We start from the raw sequence: 23,492 nt of genomic DNA on the forward strand, positions 1-23,492 counted from the left end.
TATGTGCTATTTCATAGTTTGGATGTATTCACTATTGTTCTATAATGTAGAATAGGTTTGTCCAAACTTTTGACTGGTACTGAATATGTAGACAGTAGTATATTTCAGTTTTGCATTGCCACAATGTACTTTATTTGGGGTTTATCAGTGGTGTTTAGTGTAATCAGACATACAGGACTACTAATTAAAGTACATTTTTTTATAAGGAAAAGATATAACATATGATGTTTATCCTGGTTGTGATCAGTGTTGATTTCTGGCTGTTCATGTGTTAACAGAGACACTTTTTTTTCTTGGTGAACCTATTGTTTAAGAGCGCATGTTTGAATCATTACGGTGTTTTCACATTTTCACTTAATTTGAAGCTCAGACTAAGAGACAGATGGGAGTGTGTGTGTGGTCTGTTAGGTCTCCAGCAGCCTGTTTTGTTATCAGACATCTATATGTTGTGGATTGAGCCCTGGTGTCTGTGATTCTAGCATCACTGGACTGTGCCTTTAATCCACTTGCACATGTGCTGAGGACTTGAGTGTGCAACTCTCATCCCCCCTCCCCTCCCCCGGCAGATTGACCCTCTGGAGATGGACACAGACATGCAGTCCCTGGGCAGCACCACCTGGCTCTTCAACCAGAGAGACTCCAACAAGCGCCCTGTCAGCACCAAGTACGAGACCACCATATTCTGAGACTGGATCGCCTGCCCCATCCTCACCTCGCACTAGCACCCAGTTTGACCCCTGACCTCTACCGCCCTCTCTCTCTCTCACGAGCCCTGTGCCTTCTCACTGTGATGGTAGCATCCCTCAGGGCTGCCCCCTCTCCTTTGCCCTGCCCTACACAAACCTCACCCTGCTCTGACATCACACATCCCTGCAGCTCTCTCCTGTTCCTCACCCCTTGGCAGACCCTGCTCCTCCTGCAGCCACTGATGGAGCCCCTTGACTTGTGGATGGACCTGAACCTACAATGGCCCTGCTCTCTCAACCGATCTGCCTCCTCCTCCTCCCAACTACTTGCATTTGCATCCACCCCCTATTAGGTTTATCATCATTGAAGACATTGTGGATTTTTGTTCTCTTCCTGTCATGCCATTATTTTCCAAGTGACTCCCTTCGGTCAAAACAAGCATGACTTTTTTTCTGTTCAGCTACCTGTTGCATTTTTACCTGATAGTAACATGATAAGCATTGGCTGTACTGCCAATGTGAACAAGAAAAGAACAAACCTTCACAAGTACCTCTTTTTATCTAACGCCAAAGGAGTACTATTCTTGTGATATTATCAACTTACCGTTTTGGTCCCATATAGAGTGGAACAAAGAACATTATCATGTCCCAAACAACCGCCTCAGCCATAAACAATAGTTTACCCCCTTCCCAAAAGGATTAACAATTTTGTCTTTTTAATACCATGTTTATTTTTGTATTTCACTTGTTTTTCGCTAAAGGCAAGTTCAATATTTTTTTTCCCTATCTGTAGCTTGTCCTGTCTTACCAGGCATCTACCACTGTGAGGCGCTGTGAGGAGACACATCACCTGAGATGCATGAAAGACAAAAAATCTATAAGAAAAAAAAAGTATTTTTTCTACGCATTTTTTCTATCATACATTGATGGATCATCAAGGAATCTTCCCTTTCCATTCAAAATGGATCAAGAACTGAACCTCAAATTCCTGTGTGCTCTTCTTGTACACAAATGGGAGGACAACTTCGTCATCAATCTGCCAAGATCAGTAGCCTTAATTACTTCAATCTGGCCATCTATCAGTTTATCTAAATGTAATCAATTGAGCATCCCTTGCCACCATCACACACTCTCCACACCTGCTGACTGCTACATGCGTCTTCCATGGTTAAAAAGACGAAGAGTACTTTTGAGTTGACAACACATGAACACTTTGGCTGAGCTGCAATGAAGTTGTTGTAATGGTACAGGTTTGTCCAGATAATACTGTCTATAATGCTCTGTAGCTTCACAGTGTGCATGGTGCCTCACCAGTCATTTTATTACCAAGAGAGACAATCAACAGAGACTGTTTGGCTCATCAGAGAACACTGTGTTAAAACATGGCACTATCCCTTAAAAAAAAAAAATGTTTTAAAATGGATATGGTTGGTTTCTTTAATAAGATATGCTTTTAAGACCAGGGCTTCCTGGAATATATTTAGTGAAAGAAACCAAGGGAAGCAAGACCACAATAATATCGGCGTAGTAAATCATTTAAGTGCAAATGTATGAGAAATTACCAAAACACCATGGTCATGAAGGTCACATTTTGGGTATTTCCAAGGAATTTGAGGGCAACAATTAAATTTGCCAATTCATAGTGAAGGATACAAGATATTTCCAATAACATTGTTTTAATTTTAGACAATTTATGAGGCAAGGCACATTTGTGTTGCTGGACTCCTTATGTTGCATCTTATCAAGATTATGTGGGTTGTAATCCATGCCATGGCACATAGGTTCAGCATGAGGTACAGTATGTTTAAACAAATTACTCACAAAAACATTAGTGACAGTGCCAAAGATTCAGGCTTACTCATGGAACTTTACATTTGAGGGATCAAAATGTAAATAGATATGCTTTCATTGTGCAAATAGTTTTTGGTTGAAAATATCTGTGAAACTGCATTCTTGTTTTTCATTTCACAGGGATTTATTACGCAGGTCTAGTTATCTACACTATATATACAAAATATGTGGACACCCCTTATAATTAGTGGATTCAGCTATTTCAGCCACACCCGTTGCTAACAGGTGTAAAATTGAGCATACCGCCACGCACTCTCCATAGACAAACATTGGCAGTAGAATGGCCTTACTGAAGAGGTCAGTGACTTTCAATGTGGCACCATCATACTGTAGGATGCCACCTTTCCAACAAGTCAGTTCCTCAAATTTCTGCCCTGCTAGAGCTTCCCCGGTCAACTGTAAGTGTTGCTATTGTGAAGTGGAAACGTCTAGGAGCAACAACAGCTTAGCCGTGAGGTGGTAGGCCACATAAGCCCACAGAAAGGGACCACCGAGTGCTGAAACACGTAGCATGTAAAAATCATCTGTCCTCGGTTGCAACACTCACTACCGACTTCCAAACTGCCTCTGGAAGCAACATCAGCACAATAACTGTTCGTCAGGAGCTTCACAAAATGGGTTTCCATGGCCGAGCAGCTGCACACAAGCCTAAGATCACCATGTGAAATGCCAAGCGTTGGCTGGAGTGGTGTAAAGTTTGTCGCCATTGGACTCTGGAGCAGTGGAAATGCGTTCTCTGGAGGGATGAATCACGCTTCACCATCTGGCAGTCCGACAAACTAATCTGGGTTTGGTGGATGCTAGGAGAACGCTACCTGCCCAAATGCATAGTGCCAATTGTCAAGTTTGGTGGAGGAGGAATAATGGTCTGGGGCCGTTTTTTTATATTTCGAGCTACAAGTTCCAGTGAAGGGAAATCTTAACGCTACAGCCTCCAATGACATTCTAGACAATTCTGTGCTTCCAACTTTGTGGCAACAGTTTGGGGACGGCCCCTTCCTGCTTCAGCATGACAATGCCCCCGTTCACAAAGCGAGGTCCATACACAAATGGTTTGTCGGTGCGGAAGAACTTGACTGGCCTGCACAGAGTCCTGACCTCAACCCCATCGAACACCTTTGGGGTGAATTGGAACGGCCAAAATCAGTGTCCAACCTCACTAATGCTCTTGTGGCTGAATGGTCCCCACAGCAATGTTCTAACATCTAGTGGAAATGTTTCCCAGAAGAGTGGGGGCTGTTATAGCAGCAACGAGGAAACCAAATCCTTATTAATGCCCATGATTTTGGAAAGAGATGTTCAACAAGGTGTCCACATATGTTTGGTCATGTAGTGTGTCTGTTGGCTCTATCTGTTTGTGTTTTGCTCAACCTATTCTGTGTGCTGTGTAGCCTTGTGTTTGTGTCCTCGTGGGAAGATGGGTTGTTCTGTCTCTAGCTGCTGTCCTCATTCTGTGTCTCCTGCTGCAGGAGATGTTATGTTTCACCTCTCTCCAAACGACACCTGGTTAATACAGGATGGCTGACTGGAGAATGACTGTTAAGACATGCTAGTCTCTGTGCGGTACTGTAGTTGTGTCTCATCGTCAATCTGTCCTGTTCTGACTGTTACAGTACTGATGCATGTGGCAGTATTTGCGTTTGGTCCTTTGATGGCCCATTGAGGTGTCTGTAACAGCAGTGTCTGTTTGTTTTATCTTATAATTTGCTGTTTTGTTTTACTTTTTTCTTCGTTTCACAAATATAGCACCTCATCTCATTTACATTGTCCAGCATTGTCATTTCTCTTGCACTAAGTATGTTCCTCCCTGTTATGTGTTGAAATCATGAAAATACATTCAACCTGTTTTGGTTTGGGTGCATATAAAAGCCTTAAGTTTTTAAAGAGCAGAGGCTATTTCAAGCAGACACAATTGTGGTGGCATGATTTGGCTGTGCATGCTTCTGTTTTTTAACGTCAGTGTTTTCCTTGTGTAGCTCACTCCAGCGTTCAAGTTTCCGGACACCAAGCTGTGAGTTGAAGTGGAGCAGCCAATGTGAGCGTCTGCGTGTGTGTAGACTAGAGCCAGAGAGACCAACAGGGATACATTCAGCGGGTCTATGAGGGACTGTTTGATAAGGTCTGCTGCCTTCTACCACATCTCCTGAATACCAAGTAACAGAGAAATTATAACCTTACACTAGCTGTCTGTCCACTGGGTGAGAAGGTCAGTCTGAAAGGTCAAATATCCTCCCTGGCCTCACACTGACTGTCTTTACCTCCACATCTGACTTCCTGTAGGTACAGTAATATACAGAATATAGACAATTAATGATGGGCCATCAATGACAATTGTTATTGATTCAGGTATATTTGAGATTAACATGTTGTTACTACCAGGATCAAGAAGAGAGAACAAGAGTACGTGAATCAAATTTAGAACTACCGTACCAGCATAATAATGCTATGCCCATGTATTTGTGGGCAAAATATAGTTTGTCAATGATAATGTTTAAAAATGTAAAGCAATATATACCTGAAATTAAATAGTACAATGGAACAGCTCATTCTTAAGGTATTTGATTGTGTCTTAGGGCATCTTACTTGCATGGGAGTTTGAAGGAGCTGCCAGACAATATATTCTATGAGAGCTAATTGCATCTCTTTGTCACTAAGACAAGCCCAGGGACTGGCAGAGGAGATAGATGTATGCATGCAGAAGTCATACTCCCTCACTAGCAAAGACATTTGGAACAAAACATGTGATGGAAATAAACTGATGCATTTTAAAAATACACTATTTTTATATGGCTAACTGATGTAGTAAGAGGATGAAATATATTATTCAATGGAGGGACAACTATTTAAAATTAGGAAGAAAATGCAACGTACAAACTCTTTAACCTTGTAAAAACTACAGGCTGCAGTATCTGTATTTAGTGTGAGATCTTAATATGGTATTGTAGGTTTAAATCACTTACCAGTAAGTACATAGTATAGAAATGCTATGATCCTCAAAGACTGACATACCACAGTATGGAGTGAATTTCAGAACGGTTGATGCACTAGGCCAGGGATGGGCAACTTTGTTGGGGTGGGGGTCACAACAGAGGTATCATGCCCATAGGGAGTACAGGGGCATGTGCCCTTTAAGATGTGTCCTGTTAAAAACATTATTTAAAATAATACGTTTTTTTTTCTGTAATACTACTATCCAATTAGCAACTTCATGAAGTTGGCTTTGGCTAGCCTAATCTCCCAACCTCATAACTAGTTACCAAAAAGCCATTTAAGGCTATTAATCAAGGTAGAGCAGCTGGCTTGTCTATCTTAGCTGGAATGTCTGCTGGAAAAGTTGGTCGATTTTAGAAAAGCAAGCAATAACTAAGAGCTCTATTCAATCAGATCCGCTTTAGCGGAACTGTCATTATACCTAAAGTGGACATTGCCATTGGCTACACAGAGTCGCATTAAGAGAAATCCAGCAGCCAGCAATCCCATGCAGCCATGTTTCCAAGTTCGAAAACTGGAATGTGAGATGTAATCTATACCGTGATTAGATTTATATAAATCCTAATTTTCAATTTGAGTGTCATTTACGTCTAATGCTTGTGGGGGCGGGTGAGCCTTCGTGACAATGATCACAAGCGCAGCTGTCTCCGATTTAATGACTCCAACGCAATTACAACTCCAAAACATCCGCTATGAGGGCTTCTGCTATTGCCAGTTAATGTTTGATCTGATTGAATCTAGGCCTAAATGTACTGACTAAGATTTATTTTCAATCCTTTACCCAGATTTGAGCAGAGATGCAGGGAAGAATATATATATATATTTTTTTAAATGTAAGAATCACCAGTCAGCAGGATACAGACAGCTCAAGAGGTATGCTTAGCTATGCAGAAAAAATATATACATATATTTTTTTGCATAGAATTAAGCATAATGTTTATGGCTCTAGATTGCAGGAAAAAGCTGTTTCAGGGGTCAACTTAGTCTTCAACTCCCAGCGATCCCCACATACTTTGTGCCCCCTCAGATTTTGGGAGTGCATGACTCCCCTGGGATACAAGTTGCCCATCCCTGCATTAGGCTAAGACCTCCAATGATAAAGTGTGGTTATAATATAATAATGTTTAACTCTGTAATGAGATGGCATGCTGAATTCCATCAGGTTGGGTGGCACCTCAATTATTTGTTAAGGGCAGTGATAGCCTAATAATTTATCCTAGAAATGATTACAGAATATTATTGACCAAGATCATATGGCCTTATACTCGCACTTTTATACTTCAGAAGTCCTTTATAAGACAAGTGTATGTACAGTGTATAATGGTTTATGTATACAGTACCCGTAAAAAGTTTGGACACACATCCCCATTCAAAGGTTTTTCTTTATTTTTACTATTTTCCACATTGTAGAATAATAGTGAAGACATCAAAACTATGAAATAACAGAAAAGGAATCATGTAGAAACTAAACAAAGTTGCCTTGATGACAGCTTTGCACACTCTTGGCATTCTCCCAACCAGCTTCACCTGGAATGCTTTTCCAACAGTCTTGTTGGAAAAGGAGTTCCCAAATATGCTGAGCACTTGTTGGCTGCTTTTCCTTCACTTTGCAGTCCAACTCATCCCAACCCATCTCAATTGGGTTGAGGTCAGGTGATTGTGGAGGCCATAATTAGCAAATAAATTCATTAAAAATCCTATGAGATTTTCTGGATTTTTTTCCCTCATCTTGTCTGTCATAGTTGAAGTGTACCTATGATGAAAATTACAGACCTCTCTCATCTTTTTAAGTGGGAGAACTTGCACAATTGGTGGCTGCCTAAATACTTTTTTCCCCCACTGTAAATCTGGGTCTTCCTTTCATGAGAGCCAGTTTCATCATATCGCTTGATGGTTTTTGCAAAATTTCAAAGATCTTGAAATTTCCCGCATTGACTTACCTTCATGTCTTAAAGTAATAATGGACTATCGTTTTTTTGCTTATTTGAGCTGTTCTTGCCATAATATGGACTTCGTCTTTTACCAAATAGGGCTATCTTCTGTAAACCACCCCTACCTTGTCGCAACACAACTGAATGGCTCAAATGCATTAAGGATAGAAATTCCATAAATGAACTTTTAACAAGGCACACGTGTTAATTGAAATGCATTCCAGGTGACAACCTCATGAAGCTGGTTGAGAGAATGCCTTGAAAGCTTTGCACACTTTGGCAAAGGGTGGCTACTTTGAAGAATCTCAAATATATAAAAAAAAAAAAGTATTTGTTTTTTTAAATTTGTTTTTTTGGGGTTACTACATGATTCCATGTGTGTTATTTCATAGTTTTGATGTCTTCACTATTATTCTACAATGTATAGTACAAATAACCCTGGAATGAGTAGGGGTGTCAAAAGACTGGTGCTGTAGGTATATCGATTTGTCATTTATGTTGTGAGTAGTATATTGTGCTTAGGGTTACTTACCCCTTTAGGTACCCCTTTTCCTTTCACTTACTAAGAAAAACAAACTCCACAATCCTTAGTCTTTCCTTTAGAACATGTGTTTCTCATTACTCTAAAACCAAACAATTAAAATGATAACTGAATTTGGTCTCCTCTTCATGAACTTGTTTGAAATAAAAATCATATCGAAACAATGGAGGAAAAAAAATATCGTCACAAGTCAAACATTTTTTTTCATATACTGAACAAAAATATTAATGCAACATGCAACAATTTAAAAGATTTTACAGATCATATAAAGAAATCAGTCAATTAAAATAAACTCATTAGGCCCTAATCTATGGATTTCACATGACTGGGAATACAGATATGCATCTGTTGGTTACAGATACCTTTTTAAAAAATGAAGGGGCGTTGTTAAAAAAAAAAAAGAGTCTGTATCTGGTGTAACCACCATTTGCCTCATGCAGCACAGTACATCTCCTTCACATAGAGTTGATTAGGCTGTTGATTGTGGCCTATGGAATGTTGTGAATGGCTGTGCGAAGTTGCTGGATATTGGCAGAGCATCCCAAACATGCTCAATGGGTGTCATGTATGGTGAGTATGCAGACCATAGAAGAACTGTGACATTTTCAGCTTCCAGGAACTGTGGTCAGATCCTTGCGGTGCATTATCATTCTGAAACATGAGGTGATGGCGGTGGATGAATGGCACGACAATGGGCCTCAGGATCTCATCACCGTATCTCTGTGCATTCAAATTGCCATTGATAAAATGCAATCATGTTTGATGTCTGTAGCTTATGCCTGTCCATACTACTGCCACCATGGGGCACTCTGTTCACAGCGTTGACATCAGCAAAGCGCTTGCCCACATAACGCCATACAAGTACGTCGTCCGCAGTTGTGAGGCTAGTTGGACGTACTGCCAAATTCTCTAAAACGACGTTACAGGCGGCTTATGGTAGAGAAATGAACATGAAACTCTCTGGCAACAGCTCTGGTGGACTTTCCTGAAACCAGCATGCCAATTACACACTCCCTCAAAATTTGAGACATCTGTGGCATTGAGTTGTGTGACAAAACAGCACATTTTAGAATAGCCTTTTATTGTCCCCAGCACAAGATAAACCTGTGTAATGATCGTGCTGTTTAACAAGCTTCTTGATATGCCACACCTATCAGGTGGATAGATTATCTTGGCAAAGGAGAAATGCTCACTAACAGGGATGTAAACAAATTGGGCCCACAATTTCAGAGAAATAAGCTTCTTGTGCATATGGAAAACATCTGGGATCTTTCATTTCAGCTCATGAAACATGGGACCAACATTTGGTCAGAATGCATAAAAAAATGTAAATCAATAATCCCCCAACAAATTTCACACATTGTTTAATGTACAGTTCCAAAATATTAAAATATAGATGTATTTTAAATAGTTAAAAAGTGCATACATATCTTTGGTAAGTGCTTTAAATTATACAGTACATACCATTCAATAAACCTACTGTACACAACAATCTCTAGCTAATGCACAAATAATCAATTCAAGCTGACATACATGCAAACTCTAGATATTAGTAAAAATGATTATCACAATGGTTGCGACAACAAATATTATATGTGTCCTGAGGAAAATATATTCCAGTATGATTATTCTTTATATGATCTTCATATATTCTACTTATCTGATGGCCTGTTTTTGGTTTAACAAACGTTACTAATGTATATACACTGCTCAAAAAAATAAAGGGAACACTAAAATAACACATCCTAGATCTGAATGAATGAAATATTCTTATTAAATACAAGTCAAAATGAGGCTCAGTAGTGTGTGTGGCCTCCACGTGCCTGTATGACCTCCCTACAACACCTGGGCATGCTCCTGATGAGGTGGCGGATGGTCTCCTGAGTGATCAGATTTGAAGACTACAGAATGCCCATGGATATCATTGCGTTTGTGCGTGCTCCTCTCACAGTGTGCCCATGGATATCATTGCGTTTGTGCGTGCTCCTCTCACAGTCTGCCCAGGTGGAGAACACTCCTCCCTTGCTAAGAAAACGATACCCTCGCTGGATTGGGCTCCCGAGTGGAGCAGCAGTCTAAGGCACTGCTTCTCAGTGCAAGAGGCGTCACTACAGTCCCTAGTTCGAATCCAGGCTGAATCACATCCGGCTGTGATTGGAAGCCCCATAGGGTGGTGCACAATTGGCTCAGTGTCGTCCGGGTTTGGTCTGGGTAGGCCGTCATTGTAAATAAGAATTTGTTCTTAACTGACTTGCCTAGTTAAATAAAGTTTACATTTTAAAAATTAGGCCGCAATTCAAACTGAGCGGATTAAATTACAGACATCAAGCCAAATCAGAGATGCGCTCAGGGGTACCGAGTCCTTGTGTGCGTTTTGGGTGGCATGCTCAGGAATACAGCCAATAAAGAAACGTGCATTTCATGTGCTAACAATGTCTGGATCGACTTAATCCTGCGAGTCCTCATTTTCCTCTATGAACGCAATATAGACTCAGGACAGGAACCGGCTTTCACACAAGTCAATTGTTGACTGCCTGCGCATCAAAATCACATCCATCTCAGGTGACATCCATAAGATCGAGGGGAAATGCAACATTTCCCATTAAGTGAGTAACTTAGTGGCCTATATGACTGTACTTAGTAAATACTAACATTATTGTGTGCTTATCCAGGGATATTTAGGTCTCAAGCTGACAGTATTATCTGTTTGTTCTGTCATTATAGGAGCAGGCTGTCCTGATAGACATTCACCTTTTTTTATTTAAATTATTGTTTTATCTAGGATGCTCCATTTTTGGCCAGTTGCAATTGTAAGGAGACCTTGTAAAAAAAAAAAAAAAATCCCACTTCTATTAGGCCATATAATTTTTTCTTGTGAAAGATGCTGTTAAGCATTATGGCATACCACAGCCAGTTGTTATTTTATGTAGGCCTAGGCTCAGAAGACAATTAAGCCCTCTTCTTGTTTGTAAAGTCAAATTAAAATGAAGATTATTGTTGAAATGAATTACTCGACTGGTGTAGGTTTTCTCCATCTGTCGCTGTGCAACACTTGCATAACAGGTTAGCTATATTTTCAGCACCAGGTGCAGTTCACGTATTGATTGTGCTGTGGTTGCAGCTTTAAGTTTCAGCACCACAAAATGGTCCGTTGCCAGCTTTATTAGTAGACTGTCTCCTGCATTCTCTCTCCTCATGAATGAAGTTAAAACTTAACTTTTGCATTATTTAGGTAGGGTAACTTCCTTCTTGGGACATTGCATTTGGGGGGTTTTGCATCTTGGATCTGAGATTTGTATACATTTGTTTTTAAAAAATATTACAATTTAATTTGGGGGTCTTTGGGGGAGCCAAATAATATTGTTGGCGTGTCAGATTTGGTCCGCGGGTCGCCAGTTTGGGAACCCTGCTCTACATTGTGTAAATGTTGAATGGCAGCTTATGCAGGGGACCGGAGGTGTTCGGGGGATTAGCGGGAGTCCTCTCCCATTTCGGCCTCTCCCGATGGAAACAGCATCTTCCTTAGGATGGGGACGTAGAAGGGGCCGAAAACTGAGCGGTTGAAATGGACTATTCGCCCAAAGGCCATTCCCAGTTCTGCCACCTCAGCACTCAGCAGCCTCAGGGCAGGGGGCATGGACGGACTCTTTTTAGTGGGGACTCCCTCTAGCATGGCCTGGAGGTAGCCCTGCACTCTTTCTCCTACAACATGTGTGGTATGCAAAAAGAGAGAAATCAGCCTGCTGCACTGCCAATCTGACTTACAAGAACCTTTGCGGACACAGAACATATCTTGCTAAACTGTACAATTGTATCGGACTCATAATTGTATCAGTATTGGTTAAATTGACCTCCACATATCGCAGGATTAACATGGAACTCATGCAACTAGTTACTCTGGAATGCTGAACTCGTTTGCCCCTCACTGGTGGTAACTGACCTATGAGAGTGTGGATGGGGTTGTTGTCCTTGGCCAGGTCTGAGATCTGTCCCTTAAGCAAATCTTCACTGTCCTGAGGCAGCGCTGGTCCTTCCTGGGTGATCAGAGCCTCCTTCACCTGCACCAGCACCTGCTCCCTCAGCCCCAGCAACGCCCCCTGCAGGTCAAAGTCCCTGAACGCACCAGAGAGACTGGTATCAAACATCCATTCAGAACAACTGCAGGATAAGGATTTATTGAACTCTCAATAATACATTTGATTGTACTTTAGAGTAGAGCATGAATAGCTTCATGAAATCATGTATAAACATTTTTATTTTAAATGTTTATTAACTTGAGCTATATTTTGAGCCTGAAGAAGCCAGGGTTTGTTGCAGACATTTGAAGTGTGGCAGCTGGGCTCTTTTGTCAACTTACTTTTTTTCTGTTATACATTACCTGTGCTCCGAGACAGACAGTAACCCCCCCCCAATCTCTTACCTGTTGTGACTGCCCTCCAGCAGGGCAGTGATGGTCTGCTTGAGTTTACCTACAAACCCCTGCAGAGAGAAAACAGCGGCCCCACACTGTGTGCTAGTCAACAGCAGAACTGATGCCTCAAGAACCAGCAGACTCAGCCTCTGCCCCAGTGCATCTATGCGGGCTCTGTCCATCAGAACTGTCTGTGGAGGGAGAGGAGAAATTTGGACATGAGCTACTATAAAATGTTTTCCAATAGATAAGTGGGGGTGAGTAGATTATGTGGGGGTGAAACCACAGGGAATTATTATTATTTAATCTCAATCTATTAATTTATTGGAACAATAGGTGATTCATCCATTCATTGATAATTCCCTGAGGTAATTTCCTTGTTGAAAATGGCATCAACCACCTTCTTCCTGAAATGTATTCTCCACTAAACGACTGTCAAACAGGCAAAGCGTCAATACAGGACTAAGATCGAGTCGTACTACACCGGCATGCTCGTCGGATGTGGCTGGATTCGCAAACCATTTCAGACTACAAAGGGAAGCACAGCCGAGAGCTGCCCAGTGACACGAGCCTACTAGATGAGCTAAACTACTTCAATGCTCGGTTCGAGGCAAATAACACTGAAACATGCTTGAGAGCACCAGCTGTACCAGAAGACTGTGTGATCACGCTCTCCGCAGCCGATGTGAGTAAGACCTTCAGACAGGTCAACATTCACAAGGCAGCAGGGCCAGACAGATTACCAGGACGTGTACTGTGAGCGCTGACCAACTGGCAAGTGTCTTCACTGACATTTTCAGACTCTCCCTGTCCGAGTCTGTAATATGAACATGTTTTAAGCAGACCACCATAGAGCCTGTGCTCAAGAACACTAAGGTAACCTGCCTAAATGACTACTGACCCGTAGCACTCACGTCTGTGGCCATGAAGTGCTTTGAAAGGCTGGTCATGGCTCACATCAACACCATCATCCCAGAAACCCTAGACCCACTCCAATTTGCATACCGCCCCAACAGATCCATAGATGATGCAATCTCCATTGCCCTCCACACTGCCCTTTCCCACCTGGACAAAAGGAACACCTATGTGAGAATGCTATTCATGGACTACAGCTCAGAGTTCAACACCATAGTGCCCTCAAAGCTCATCAATAAGCAGACACTGGGACTAAACACCTCCCTTTGCAACTGGATCCTGGACTTCCTGACGGGCCGCCCCTAGGTGGTAAGGTTTGCTTTATCTTGTCCAGGTCGCAGTTGTAAATGAGAACTTGTTCTCAACTGGCCTACCTGGTTAAATAAAGGTGAAAAAAAGGAAATGAAAAGGTAAAAACACATCCGCCACACTGATCCTCAACACAGGGGCCTCTCAGGGGTGCGTGCTCAGCCCCTCCTGTACTCCCGGTTCACTCATGACTGCACGACCAGGCACGACTTCAACACCATCATTAAATTAGCAGATTACACAACAGTGGTAGGCCTGATCACCAACAACAACAAGACAGCCTACAGGGAGGAGGTCAGATGCCTGGCGGTGAGGTGCCAGGACAACAACCTCTCCCTCAATGTGATCAAGACAAAGGAGATGATTGTGGACTCCAGGAAAAAGAGGACCGGGGCTGCAGTGGAGCAGGTTGAGAGCTTCAAGTTCCTTGGTGTCCTCATCACCAACAAACTAACATGGTCCAAGCACACCAAGATAGTTGTGAAGCGGGCACGACAAAACCTATTCCCCCTCAAGAGACTGAAAAGATTTGGCATGGGTCCTCAGATCCTCAAAAGGTTCTACAGCTGCACCATCGAGAGCATCGAGATCTCAGTGGTTGCATCACTGCTTGGTATGGAAACTGCTCAGCCTCCGACCGCAAGGCACTACAGAGGGTAGTACGAACGGCCCAGTACATCACTGGGGCCAAGCTTCCTGCCATCCAGGACCTCTATACCAGGAGGTGTCAGAGGAAGGCCCTAAAAATGGTCCAAGACTCCAGCCACCCTAGTCATAGACTGTTCTCTTTGCTACCACATGGCAAGCGGTACCGAAGCGCCAAGTCTAGGTCCAAGAGGCTTCTAAACAGCTTCTTCCCCAAGCCATAAGACTCCTGAACATCTAGTCAAATGGCTACCCAGACTACTCGTATTGACACCCTCCCCCCCACTCTCTGTTGTCATCTATGCATAGTCACTTTAATTCACTCTACCTATATGTACATACTACCTCAACTAACCGGTTTCCCCGCACATTGACTCTGTATCAGCACCCACCTGTAGATATTGTTATTTTTTTACTGCTGCTCTTTATTTACTTGTTACTTTTATCTCTTATTCTTATCCATATTTTTTTTAAACTGCACTGTTGGTTAGGGGCTTGTAAGTAAGCATTTTACTGTAAGGTTTACACCTGTTGTATTCGGCGCATGTGACTAATAAAATTTGATTTGAACTGTCTCCATTCTTGTTATGCCACTGGGAAGACAGAACCAAATCAGGGTCCTCGTTTGATTACCTCAGGGTAGTTCTGGTCATGGGGGTCCCAGCTCAGCAGTTGCAGGTAAGCCCTGTTCAGGACGGCAGTAGGACTTAATGGACCACGTGGCTTGGGAGTCCCAGTGTCAAGGTCAGACTGGGCACTGACCAATGCCTCCTCTCGTGCTGCCACCTGAAGCCAAACGGTGGTCTTGTCCAGGAACTCTTGAGAAGGATGGTTAGAAAAGCAACAAAAACATATGGAAGCCATCATTAGACAAACAATATCCGTTTTGAAGTTCCTGACATTTATTTGATGGAAAGTGTGAATGTAATTAAAGGGATTATCCAACCGAGTTCAATCAAACAATCAATCAAATAAATATATTTATAAAGCTTTTTTATATCAGCAGATGTCACAAAGTGCTTATACAGAAACCCAGCCTAAAACCCCAAACAGCAGACAATGCAGATGTAGAAGCACAAGTTCTTCCTTCTGGGTGTTAGGAGCATGTCAGTGTAACAGTATAACTTTAGACCGTCGCCCATACCCGGGTGCGAACCAGGGACCCTCTGCGCACATCAACAACAGTCACTCACGAAGCATCGTTACCCATCGCTCCACAAAAGCCGCGGCCCTTGCAGAGCAAGGGGAACAACTACTTCAAGGTCTCAGAGCAAGTGACGTTACCGATTGAAACGATATTTAGCGCGCACCACCGCTAACTAAGCTAGCCGTTTCACATCCGTTACATCAGATTTGGTAGAACTGTAGATTTGTGTAGATTTTCTCTTAGAACATTGTCTCACTTACCAGGCTGCTTCTCCAGGATCTCCTGGAACTTGGCCTGCTCGTATTGGACCGCCTGCTGAAGAAGATTAGGTCTGAGGCTCTGTACAGTGAAGTTGACCATGTCTGTCTTCATCAGGCCAAGGACTCTGAAGATCTCCCTGTTAGTAAGGAAAGGAACATATTTCTCAGCATTAACCAAAAGTAGGCCTTGGTTACTTTACATTACTGGACATGTGTGAACCATACCCAAAGTAACTATGAATGAGTAGTGGAATAGTCTACGAAGGAGCTTCCCAGAGTTGTTTTTTTGAGATTTTGTCCTTCCAAGGGTAATGTCATTACATTTTCATATCTGATATTATGCTACATAACTCCTTTTTTTTTTTTTTACCATAAAATTAGTTAATTGAGCATGTCCCTCACCTGAGGAGCTCCACTGGGTCCGAAAGATCCCGTAGTGTCTTGATCTCTGGGTCCCGTACAGGGGCACACAGGGAGGCCATGGTATTGATGATGTAGCCTGACAATCTTTGCAGGTCCAGGGCCCCGTGATCTGCCTGCTGCTGGATCAGCTCCAGGTCCAGAACCTCCTCCACCTGGGCCTTCAGACAAACGTGGCCAGGCAGGAGCAGGGACAGCACGGTCTGACCACGCAGGGGACAACCACATAGTGGGTCACTTACTTTCTTTGTTTGCTATACTATGCTGAGAAACTGGGGGAAGGAGTGAGCTAGTAAAGGTACATGACCATACTCACAGTTTTCACCTCTTGGAGCAGAATGACAGCATGGACATAGTCTGGAGGGCTGCATGAAAGCTGCTCTCGAAGACAGTCCCAGAAAGCACTGTGCACTATGTCAGATATTCTCCCCTGCAAGCTAAAAAATAAATAATTATTAAAAATCTGTGACTTTAAAGTGACTGAAATTATGATCATACAGCGATTATTGACCATCATTAGACAGAAATGGTGTGTGTTTCATAGCTATTCTTGCCTGTCTTTGGGTGGGCTGTTCTGTCTGAAGCTGAAGTCTCTGTTCATCACTATCTCATGTGCAAGGCTGAGATTGGAAACACAATTCTCAAACTCAATCATATCTACGAGAGAGGCTTGTTTGGGAGGGCTCCCTGGAAGATGAAGACAGACACACATACAGACAGAGAGAGGAGAGAGATAAGTAAAATACATTTATTACACACCGAATACCAACAAAATCACATAATTCAAAATATGAATCCATACCAATAGCTGTTCATGAGGAGTGCCTGTTACCTGTTGGGGAGTCAAGTTTCTGGAGACAGGGCACATCACAGGATGTGTCGCCTCCCACCTCCTCTATTGGGTTTGCATTCTGCATGCCTGGACCATGAAAATAAAGTAATCATGGTCTCATAATATTATTTGGTCTGTCGATACAGGTAATACATATTCACCATCAACAAAACAGGGTATGAAAAAAAGAGTACTACTGCATTTTGGTTAGCTTATTGAACTATCAAAGATAGAACCAAACTCACCAGCAATTGTGCTGAGTCTTCAGACAACGTTTGCAAATCAGTGTGAAGTTTCAAATTATATTCACACGATAAAATGTAACTGTGTAGTACATGAATACAGCAGGGAAGCATCTGTCTGCTACAGTTAAAGATCGGCGCTCTGAAGTTTAAAAGCAGACCAAACCATTACGTAAGGTTGGGATATGATTTATGCCTGAAGTTTCCATATGTAGTAGGCATAGGCCTACTACAAAATGATATGCTCTAGATATTTGAGATGTAAATATGTTTATACATTTAACATACCCTTAAAAATTGCCCTTTCGGTTTATGTTCTGGTTTCAAAGTCAATATAATACACATTGACAGATGGTTTACTCCACGGTTGAATCAAAACAGAGGGGCGTGCCCTGCCGTATTTTTCTAGTACAGCCCGGAGATTGTCCTTCCAATGCAACTGCAATGTTTTGACAAGTAGGAGTGGTACAAAGTTCGCTTTTATGTATAATGCTACGAGTTAATAAACAATAAAGTAAGCACGTGCAGTTTTAAAGTTATCTCTAAAGTGAAATAGATGGAAACCGTAAAACAACCGGAAATGTCCATATTAGTCCGTTTTTTGAATTTGTTACGAAAGCATACTAGAGGTGTGAACGTACCATGGCAACTTGCTGTGAGTGGCATATGGGTAGTCCTACTCTAAAACAAAGCCACAGAGGTCATACATTCTTTAGTTGTAAGGAAGGAATCAAGTAATCTCTAAACTATTACCCCCCCCCCCCAAAACATTTTTATAAACTTGAGGTTCATATACTGCATTTCTAAACAACAACATAAAAATCACACATCCTATTCAATTGTATACATTATTGAAAGAGGGACTTTGCACTTAAATACGCACTTGACGTGATTGAGCACCCACTCGACCAACTATTCAGTTCACCAACCTATTCGATTCCAACCCACTTTACATTGACTGAACTATTCTTCAACTGTTGTACAAGCACCACCCTCTAAACACCACTAGAGGACAGGATACGTGTGACAAAATAATCTAGTTTTACACGTAAACAAAAAGATAAACGCAACACGCAGTGTTGGTCCAATGTTTCATGAGCTGAAATAAAATATCCCAGAAAAGTTCCATATGCATAAAAAGCTTTTTTCTCAAAATGTGTGTACAAATGTATTTACATCCCTGTTAGTGAGCATTTCACCTTTGCCAAGATAATCCATTCACTTGACAGGTATTTCATTTTTTTTTTTCATCTTTATTTAACCAGGTAGGCTAGTTGAGAACAAGTTCTCATTTACAACTGCGTTCTCGCCAAGATAAAGCAAAGCAGTGTGACACAAACAACAACACAGAGTTACACATGGAATAAACAAACATACAGTCAATAACATAATAGAGAAGAAAGTCTATAGACAGTGTGTGCAAGTGAGGTAAGATATGGGAGGTAAGGCAATGAATAGGCCAGAGTGGCGAAAATAATTACAATTTAGCAATTAAACACTGGAGTGATAGATGTGCAGAAGATGAATGTGCAAGTAGAGATACTAGTGTATAAATAACAGTATGGGGATGAGGTAGTTGGATGGGCTATTTACAGATGGGCTATGTACAGGTGCAATGATCTGTGAGCTACTCTGACAGCTGGTGCTTAAAGTTAGTGAGGAAGATATGGATCTCCAGCTTCAGTGATTTTTGCAATTCGTTCCAGTCATTGGCAGCAGAGAACTGGAAGGAAAGGCGGCCAAAAGAGGAATTGGCTTTGGGGGTGACCGTTGAAATATACCTTCTGGAGCGTGTGCTACGGGTGGGTGCTGCTATGGTGACCAGTGAGCTGAGATAGGGCGGGGCTTTACCTAGCAAAGACTTATAGATGACCTGGAGCCAGTGGGTTTGGCGACAAATATGAAGTGAGGCCAGCCAACGAGAGCATACAGGTCGCAGTGGCGGGTAGTATATGGGGCATCCAATTTGCTGAGTAGAGTGTTGAAGGCTATTTTGTAAATGACATCGCCGAAGTGAAGGATCGGCAGGATAGTCAGTTTTCCAAGGGTATGTTTGGCAGCATGAGTGAAGGGTGCTTTGTTGCGTAATAGGAAGCCAATTCTAGATTTAATTTTTAATTGGAGATGCCTAATGTGAGCCTGGAAGGAGAGTTTACAGTCTAACCAGACACCTAGGTATTTGTAGTTGTCCACATATTCAGAACCGTCCAGAGTAGTGATGCTGGACGGGCGGGCAGGTGCGGGCACCGATCGGTTGAAGAACATGCATTTAGCTTTACTTGCATTTAAGAGCAGTTGGAGGCCACGGAAGGAGAGTTGTATGGCATTGAAGCTCGTCTGGAGGTTAGTTAACACAGTGTCCAAAGAAGGGCCAGAGGTATACAGAATGGTGTTGTCTGCGTAGAGGTGGATCAGAGAATCACCAGCAGCAAGAGTGACATCATTGATATATACAGAGAAAAGAGTCGGCCCAAGAATTGAACCCTGTGGCACCCCCATTGAGACTGCCAGATTTCCGGACAACAGGCTCTCCGATTTGACAAACTGAACTCTGTCTGAGAAGTAGTTGGTGAGCCAGGCAAGGCTGTCATTTGAGAAACCAAGGCTGTCGAGTCTGCCGATAAAAATGTGATGATTGACAGAGTCGAAAGCCTTGGCCAGGTCGATGAATACAGCTGCACAGTATTGTCTCTTATCGATGGCGGTTATGATATCGTTTAGGACCTTGAGCGTGGCTGACGGGCAACCATGACCAGCACGGAAACCAGATTGCATAGCGGAGAAGGTATGGTGGGATTCGAAATGTTCGGTGATCTGTTTGTTAACTTAGAAAGACAGGGTAGGATAGATATAGGTCAGTAGCAGTTTGGATCTAGAGTGTCACCGCCTTTGAAGAAGGGGATGACCGCGGCAGCTTTCCAATCTTTGGGGATCTTAGACAATACGAAAAAGAGGTTGAACAGGCTAGTAATAGGAGTTGCAATAATTTCGGCTGATCATTTTAGAAAGAGAGGGTCCAGATTGTCTAGCCCAGCTGATTTGTAGGGGTCCAGATTTTGCAGCTCTTTCAGAACATCAGCTATCTGGATTTGGGTGAAGGAGAAATGGGGGAGGCTTGGGCAAGTTGCTGTGGGGGGTGCAGAGCTGTTGACCAGGGTAGGGGGGCCAGGTGGAAAGCAAGGCCAGCTGTAGAGAAATGCTTCTTGAAATTCTCAATTATTGTGGATTTATCGGTGGTGACAGTGTTTCCTAGCCTCAGTGCAGTGGGCAGCTGGGAGGAGGTGCTCTTATTCTCCATGGACTTTACAGTGTCCCAGAACTTTATTTTGTGAGTTTGTGCTGCAGGATGCAAATTTCTGTTTGAAAAAGCTAGCCTTTGCTTTCCTAACTGCCTGTGTATATTGGTTCCTAACTTCCCTGAAAAGTTGCATATCGCGGGGGATATTTGATGCTAATGCCGTACATCACAGGATGTTTTTGTGCTGGTCAAGGACAGTCAGGTCTGGAGTGAACCATAGGCTATATCTGTTCCTGTTTCTACATTTTCTGAATGGGGCATGCTTATTTAAGATTATGAGGAAAGCACTTTTAAAGAATAACCAGGCATCTTCTACTGAAGGAATGAAGTCAATGTCCTTCCAGGATACCCGGGCCAGGTCGATTGGAAAGGCCTACTCGCTGAAGTGTTTTAGGGAGCATTTGACAGTGATGAGGGGTGGTCATTTAACCGCAATCCCATTATGGAAGCAAGCAATGCGGCAGTGATCGCGGAGATCCTGGTTGAAGACAGCAGAGGTGTATTTGGAGGACAGGATGGTTAGGATTATATCTAAGAGGGTGCCTGTGTTTACAGATTTGGGGTTGTACCTGGTATTTTCATTGATCATTTGTGTGAGATTGAGGGCATCAAGTTTAGATTGTAGGATGACCGGGGGTTAACGGTGAGAGACATGTTTCTGGTAAGGTGGATTTTTAAAAGTAGAAGCTCAAATTGTTTGGGAACAGACCTGGGTAGTATGACAGAACTCTGCAGGCTATCTCAAATCAAAATAAAATTTATTTATATAGCCCATTTGACAGTGATGAGGGGTGGTCATTTAACCGCAATCCCATTATGGAAGCAAGCAATGCGGCAGTGATCGCGGAGATCCTGGTTGAAGACAGCAGAGGTGTATTTGGAGGACAGGATGGTTAGGATTATATCTAAGAGGGTGCCTGTGTTTACAGATTTGGGGTTGTACCTGGTATTTTCATTGATCATTTGTGTGAGATTGAGGGCATCAAGTTTAGATTGTAGGATGACCGGGGGTTTAAGCATGTCCCAGTTTAGGTCACCTAACAGCACAAGCTCTGAAGATAGATGGGGGGGCGATCAATTCACATATGGTGTCCAGGGCACAGCTGGGGGCAGAAGGTGGTCTATAGCAAGCGTCAACGGTGAGAGACATGTTTCTGGTAAGGTGGATTTTTAAAAGTAGAAGCTCAAATTGTTTGGGAACAGACCTGGGTAGTATGACAGAACTCTGCAGGCTATCTCAAATCAAAATAAAATTTATTTATATAGCCCTTCTTACATCAACTGATATCTCAAAGTGCTGTACAGAAACCCAGCCTAAAACCCCAAACAGCAAGCAGTAGATTGCAACTCCGCCCCCTTTGGCAGTTCTATCTTGTCGGAAAAAGTTAATTTCGGAATGGAAATTTCAGGGTTTTTGGTGGCCTTCCTAAACCAGGATTCAGACACAGCTAGGACATCCAGGTTGGCAGACTGTGCTAAAGCAGTGAATAAAACAAACATAGGGAGGAGGCTTCTAATATTAACATCCATGAAACCAAGGCTTTTACGGTTACAGAAGTCAACAAATGAGAGGGCCTGGGGGAATGGGAGTGGAGCAAGGCACTCCAGGGCCTGGATTAACCTCTACATCACCAGAGGAGCAGAGGAGGAGTAGGATAAGGGTACGGCTAAGGGCTATAAGAACTGGTTGTCTAATACGTTCGGAACGGAGAGTAAAAGGAGCAGGTTTCTGGGAGCGGTAGAATAGATTGAATGCATAATGTACAGACAAAGGTATGGATGTGATCACAGTTGAGGTAAACCTAGGCATTGAGTGACGATGAGATAGGTATTGTCTCTACAGACATTAATTAAACCAGGTGAGGTCACCTTATGTGTGGGAGGTGGGACAAGAGGGTTAGCTGAGGCATATAGAGCAGGGCTGGAGGCTCTACAGTGAAATAAGACAATAATCACTAACCAAAACAGGTATGGCATATCAAGAAGCTGATTAAACAGCATGATCATTAAACAGGTGGACCTTGTGCTAGGGACAATAAAAGGCCACATGATGACTGCAGGAATGTCCACCAGAGCTGTTGCCAGAGAATTGAACGTTCATTTCTTTAACATACGCAAACTCCTTTTAGATTATTTGGCAGTAAGCCCAACCGGCCTCACAAGTGCAGACCAGGTGTATGGCATCGTGTGGGAAAGCGTTTTGCTCTCAACAGTGCCCAATGGTGGTGGTGGGGTTATGGTATGGGCAGGAGCCATAAACTAGACAACGAACACAATTGCAATTTATCAACGGCAATTTGAATGCATAGTGATACCGTGATGAGATCCTGAGGCCCATTGTTGTACCATTCATCTGCCTCAATCACCTCATGTTTGAGCATGACAATGCCCAGTTCCTGGAAGCTGAAAATGTCCCAGTTCTTCCATGGCCTCCATACTCAGACATGTCACCCATTGAGCATGTTTGGGACGCTCTGGATCAACGTATGCAACAGCATGTTCCAGTTCCTGTCAATATTCAGTAACTTTGTACAGCCATTGAAGAGAAGTGGGACAAAATTCCACAGGCCACAATAAACAGCCTGATCAACTCTATGCGAAGGAGATGTCGCGCTGCATGAGGCAAATGGCGGTCACACCAGATACGGACTTGTTTTCTGATCCAGTCACCTACCTAAAAAAAAAGTGTGTGACCAACAGATGCATATCTGTTTCCCAGTCATGTGAAATCCATAGATTAGGGCCTAATGCATTTTCAATGACCTGGATTTCCTTATATGAACTGTAACTCAGTAAAATCTTTTAAATTGTTGCGTTTATATTTTTCTTAACTAATGTGCACTTAACTAATGTAATACATACTCATGTTAAGATACAGGAAGGAAGAAGGATCTTTCAGAGTTCTGTGAAGAACTGCAAATCAAAAAGGATCTTGCTACTGTACTGAACTTGCCATAATATCAAACTCTAGAACATAGCTTTTTACACAAAAAGACAAATAACTTGTTTCAGA

At 42.5% G+C, this 23,492-nt stretch overlaps 2 protein-coding genes across 8 annotated transcripts in view; one reads left to right on the forward strand and one right to left on the reverse strand.

Annotated features, from left to right (window-relative positions):
* Window positions 1-5,311, forward strand: part of LOC109896879 (ankyrin repeat and SAM domain-containing protein 1A-like) — a 42,224-nt gene extending 36,913 nt beyond the window's left edge. For 3 of the 6 annotated variants that reach the window (XM_031807726.1, XM_020491311.2, XM_031807601.1), the window contains one exon: window positions 567-4,295. In XM_031807726.1, the coding sequence (XP_031663586.1) occupies window positions 567-686 (120 nt within the window). In that variant the 3' untranslated portion in view covers window positions 687-4,295. Of the gene's footprint in view, window positions 1-566 lie in introns of all 6 variants that reach the window. The other 3 variants (XM_031807637.1, XM_031807764.1, XM_031807683.1) reach the window with 2 other exon arrangements.
* Window positions 5,312-9,347: 4,036 nt separating this feature from the next.
* Window positions 9,348-17,491, reverse strand: LOC109896871 (T-complex protein 11-like protein 2). Of its 2 annotated transcripts, XM_020491296.2 has the most exons (10): window positions 17,185-17,491; window positions 16,940-17,026; window positions 16,662-16,794; window positions 16,424-16,544; window positions 16,090-16,310; window positions 15,688-15,824; window positions 14,914-15,098; window positions 12,421-12,602; window positions 11,941-12,113; window positions 9,348-11,702 (listed from the first exon to the last, which is right to left on the reverse strand). In XM_020491296.2, exons 2-10 carry the CDS (start codon window positions 17,022-17,024, stop codon window positions 11,470-11,472), a joined length of 1,470 nt encoding a protein of 489 aa, XP_020346885.1. In that variant the 5' UTR covers window positions 17,025-17,026; window positions 17,185-17,491; the 3' UTR covers window positions 9,348-11,469. The 2 variants fall into 2 exon arrangements, with proteins under 2 accessions (XP_020346885.1, XP_031663698.1); XM_031807838.1 differs by lacking the exon at window positions 17,185-17,491 and having other exon boundaries at window positions 16,910-17,016.
* Between the last annotated feature and the right edge of the window lie 6,001 nt (window positions 17,492-23,492).

Source organism: Oncorhynchus kisutch, linkage group LG1 (assembly GCF_002021735.2).
Source record: "Oncorhynchus kisutch isolate 150728-3 linkage group LG1, Okis_V2, whole genome shotgun sequence".
NCBI classification, from domain to species: Eukaryota; Metazoa; Chordata; class Actinopteri; order Salmoniformes; family Salmonidae; genus Oncorhynchus; species Oncorhynchus kisutch.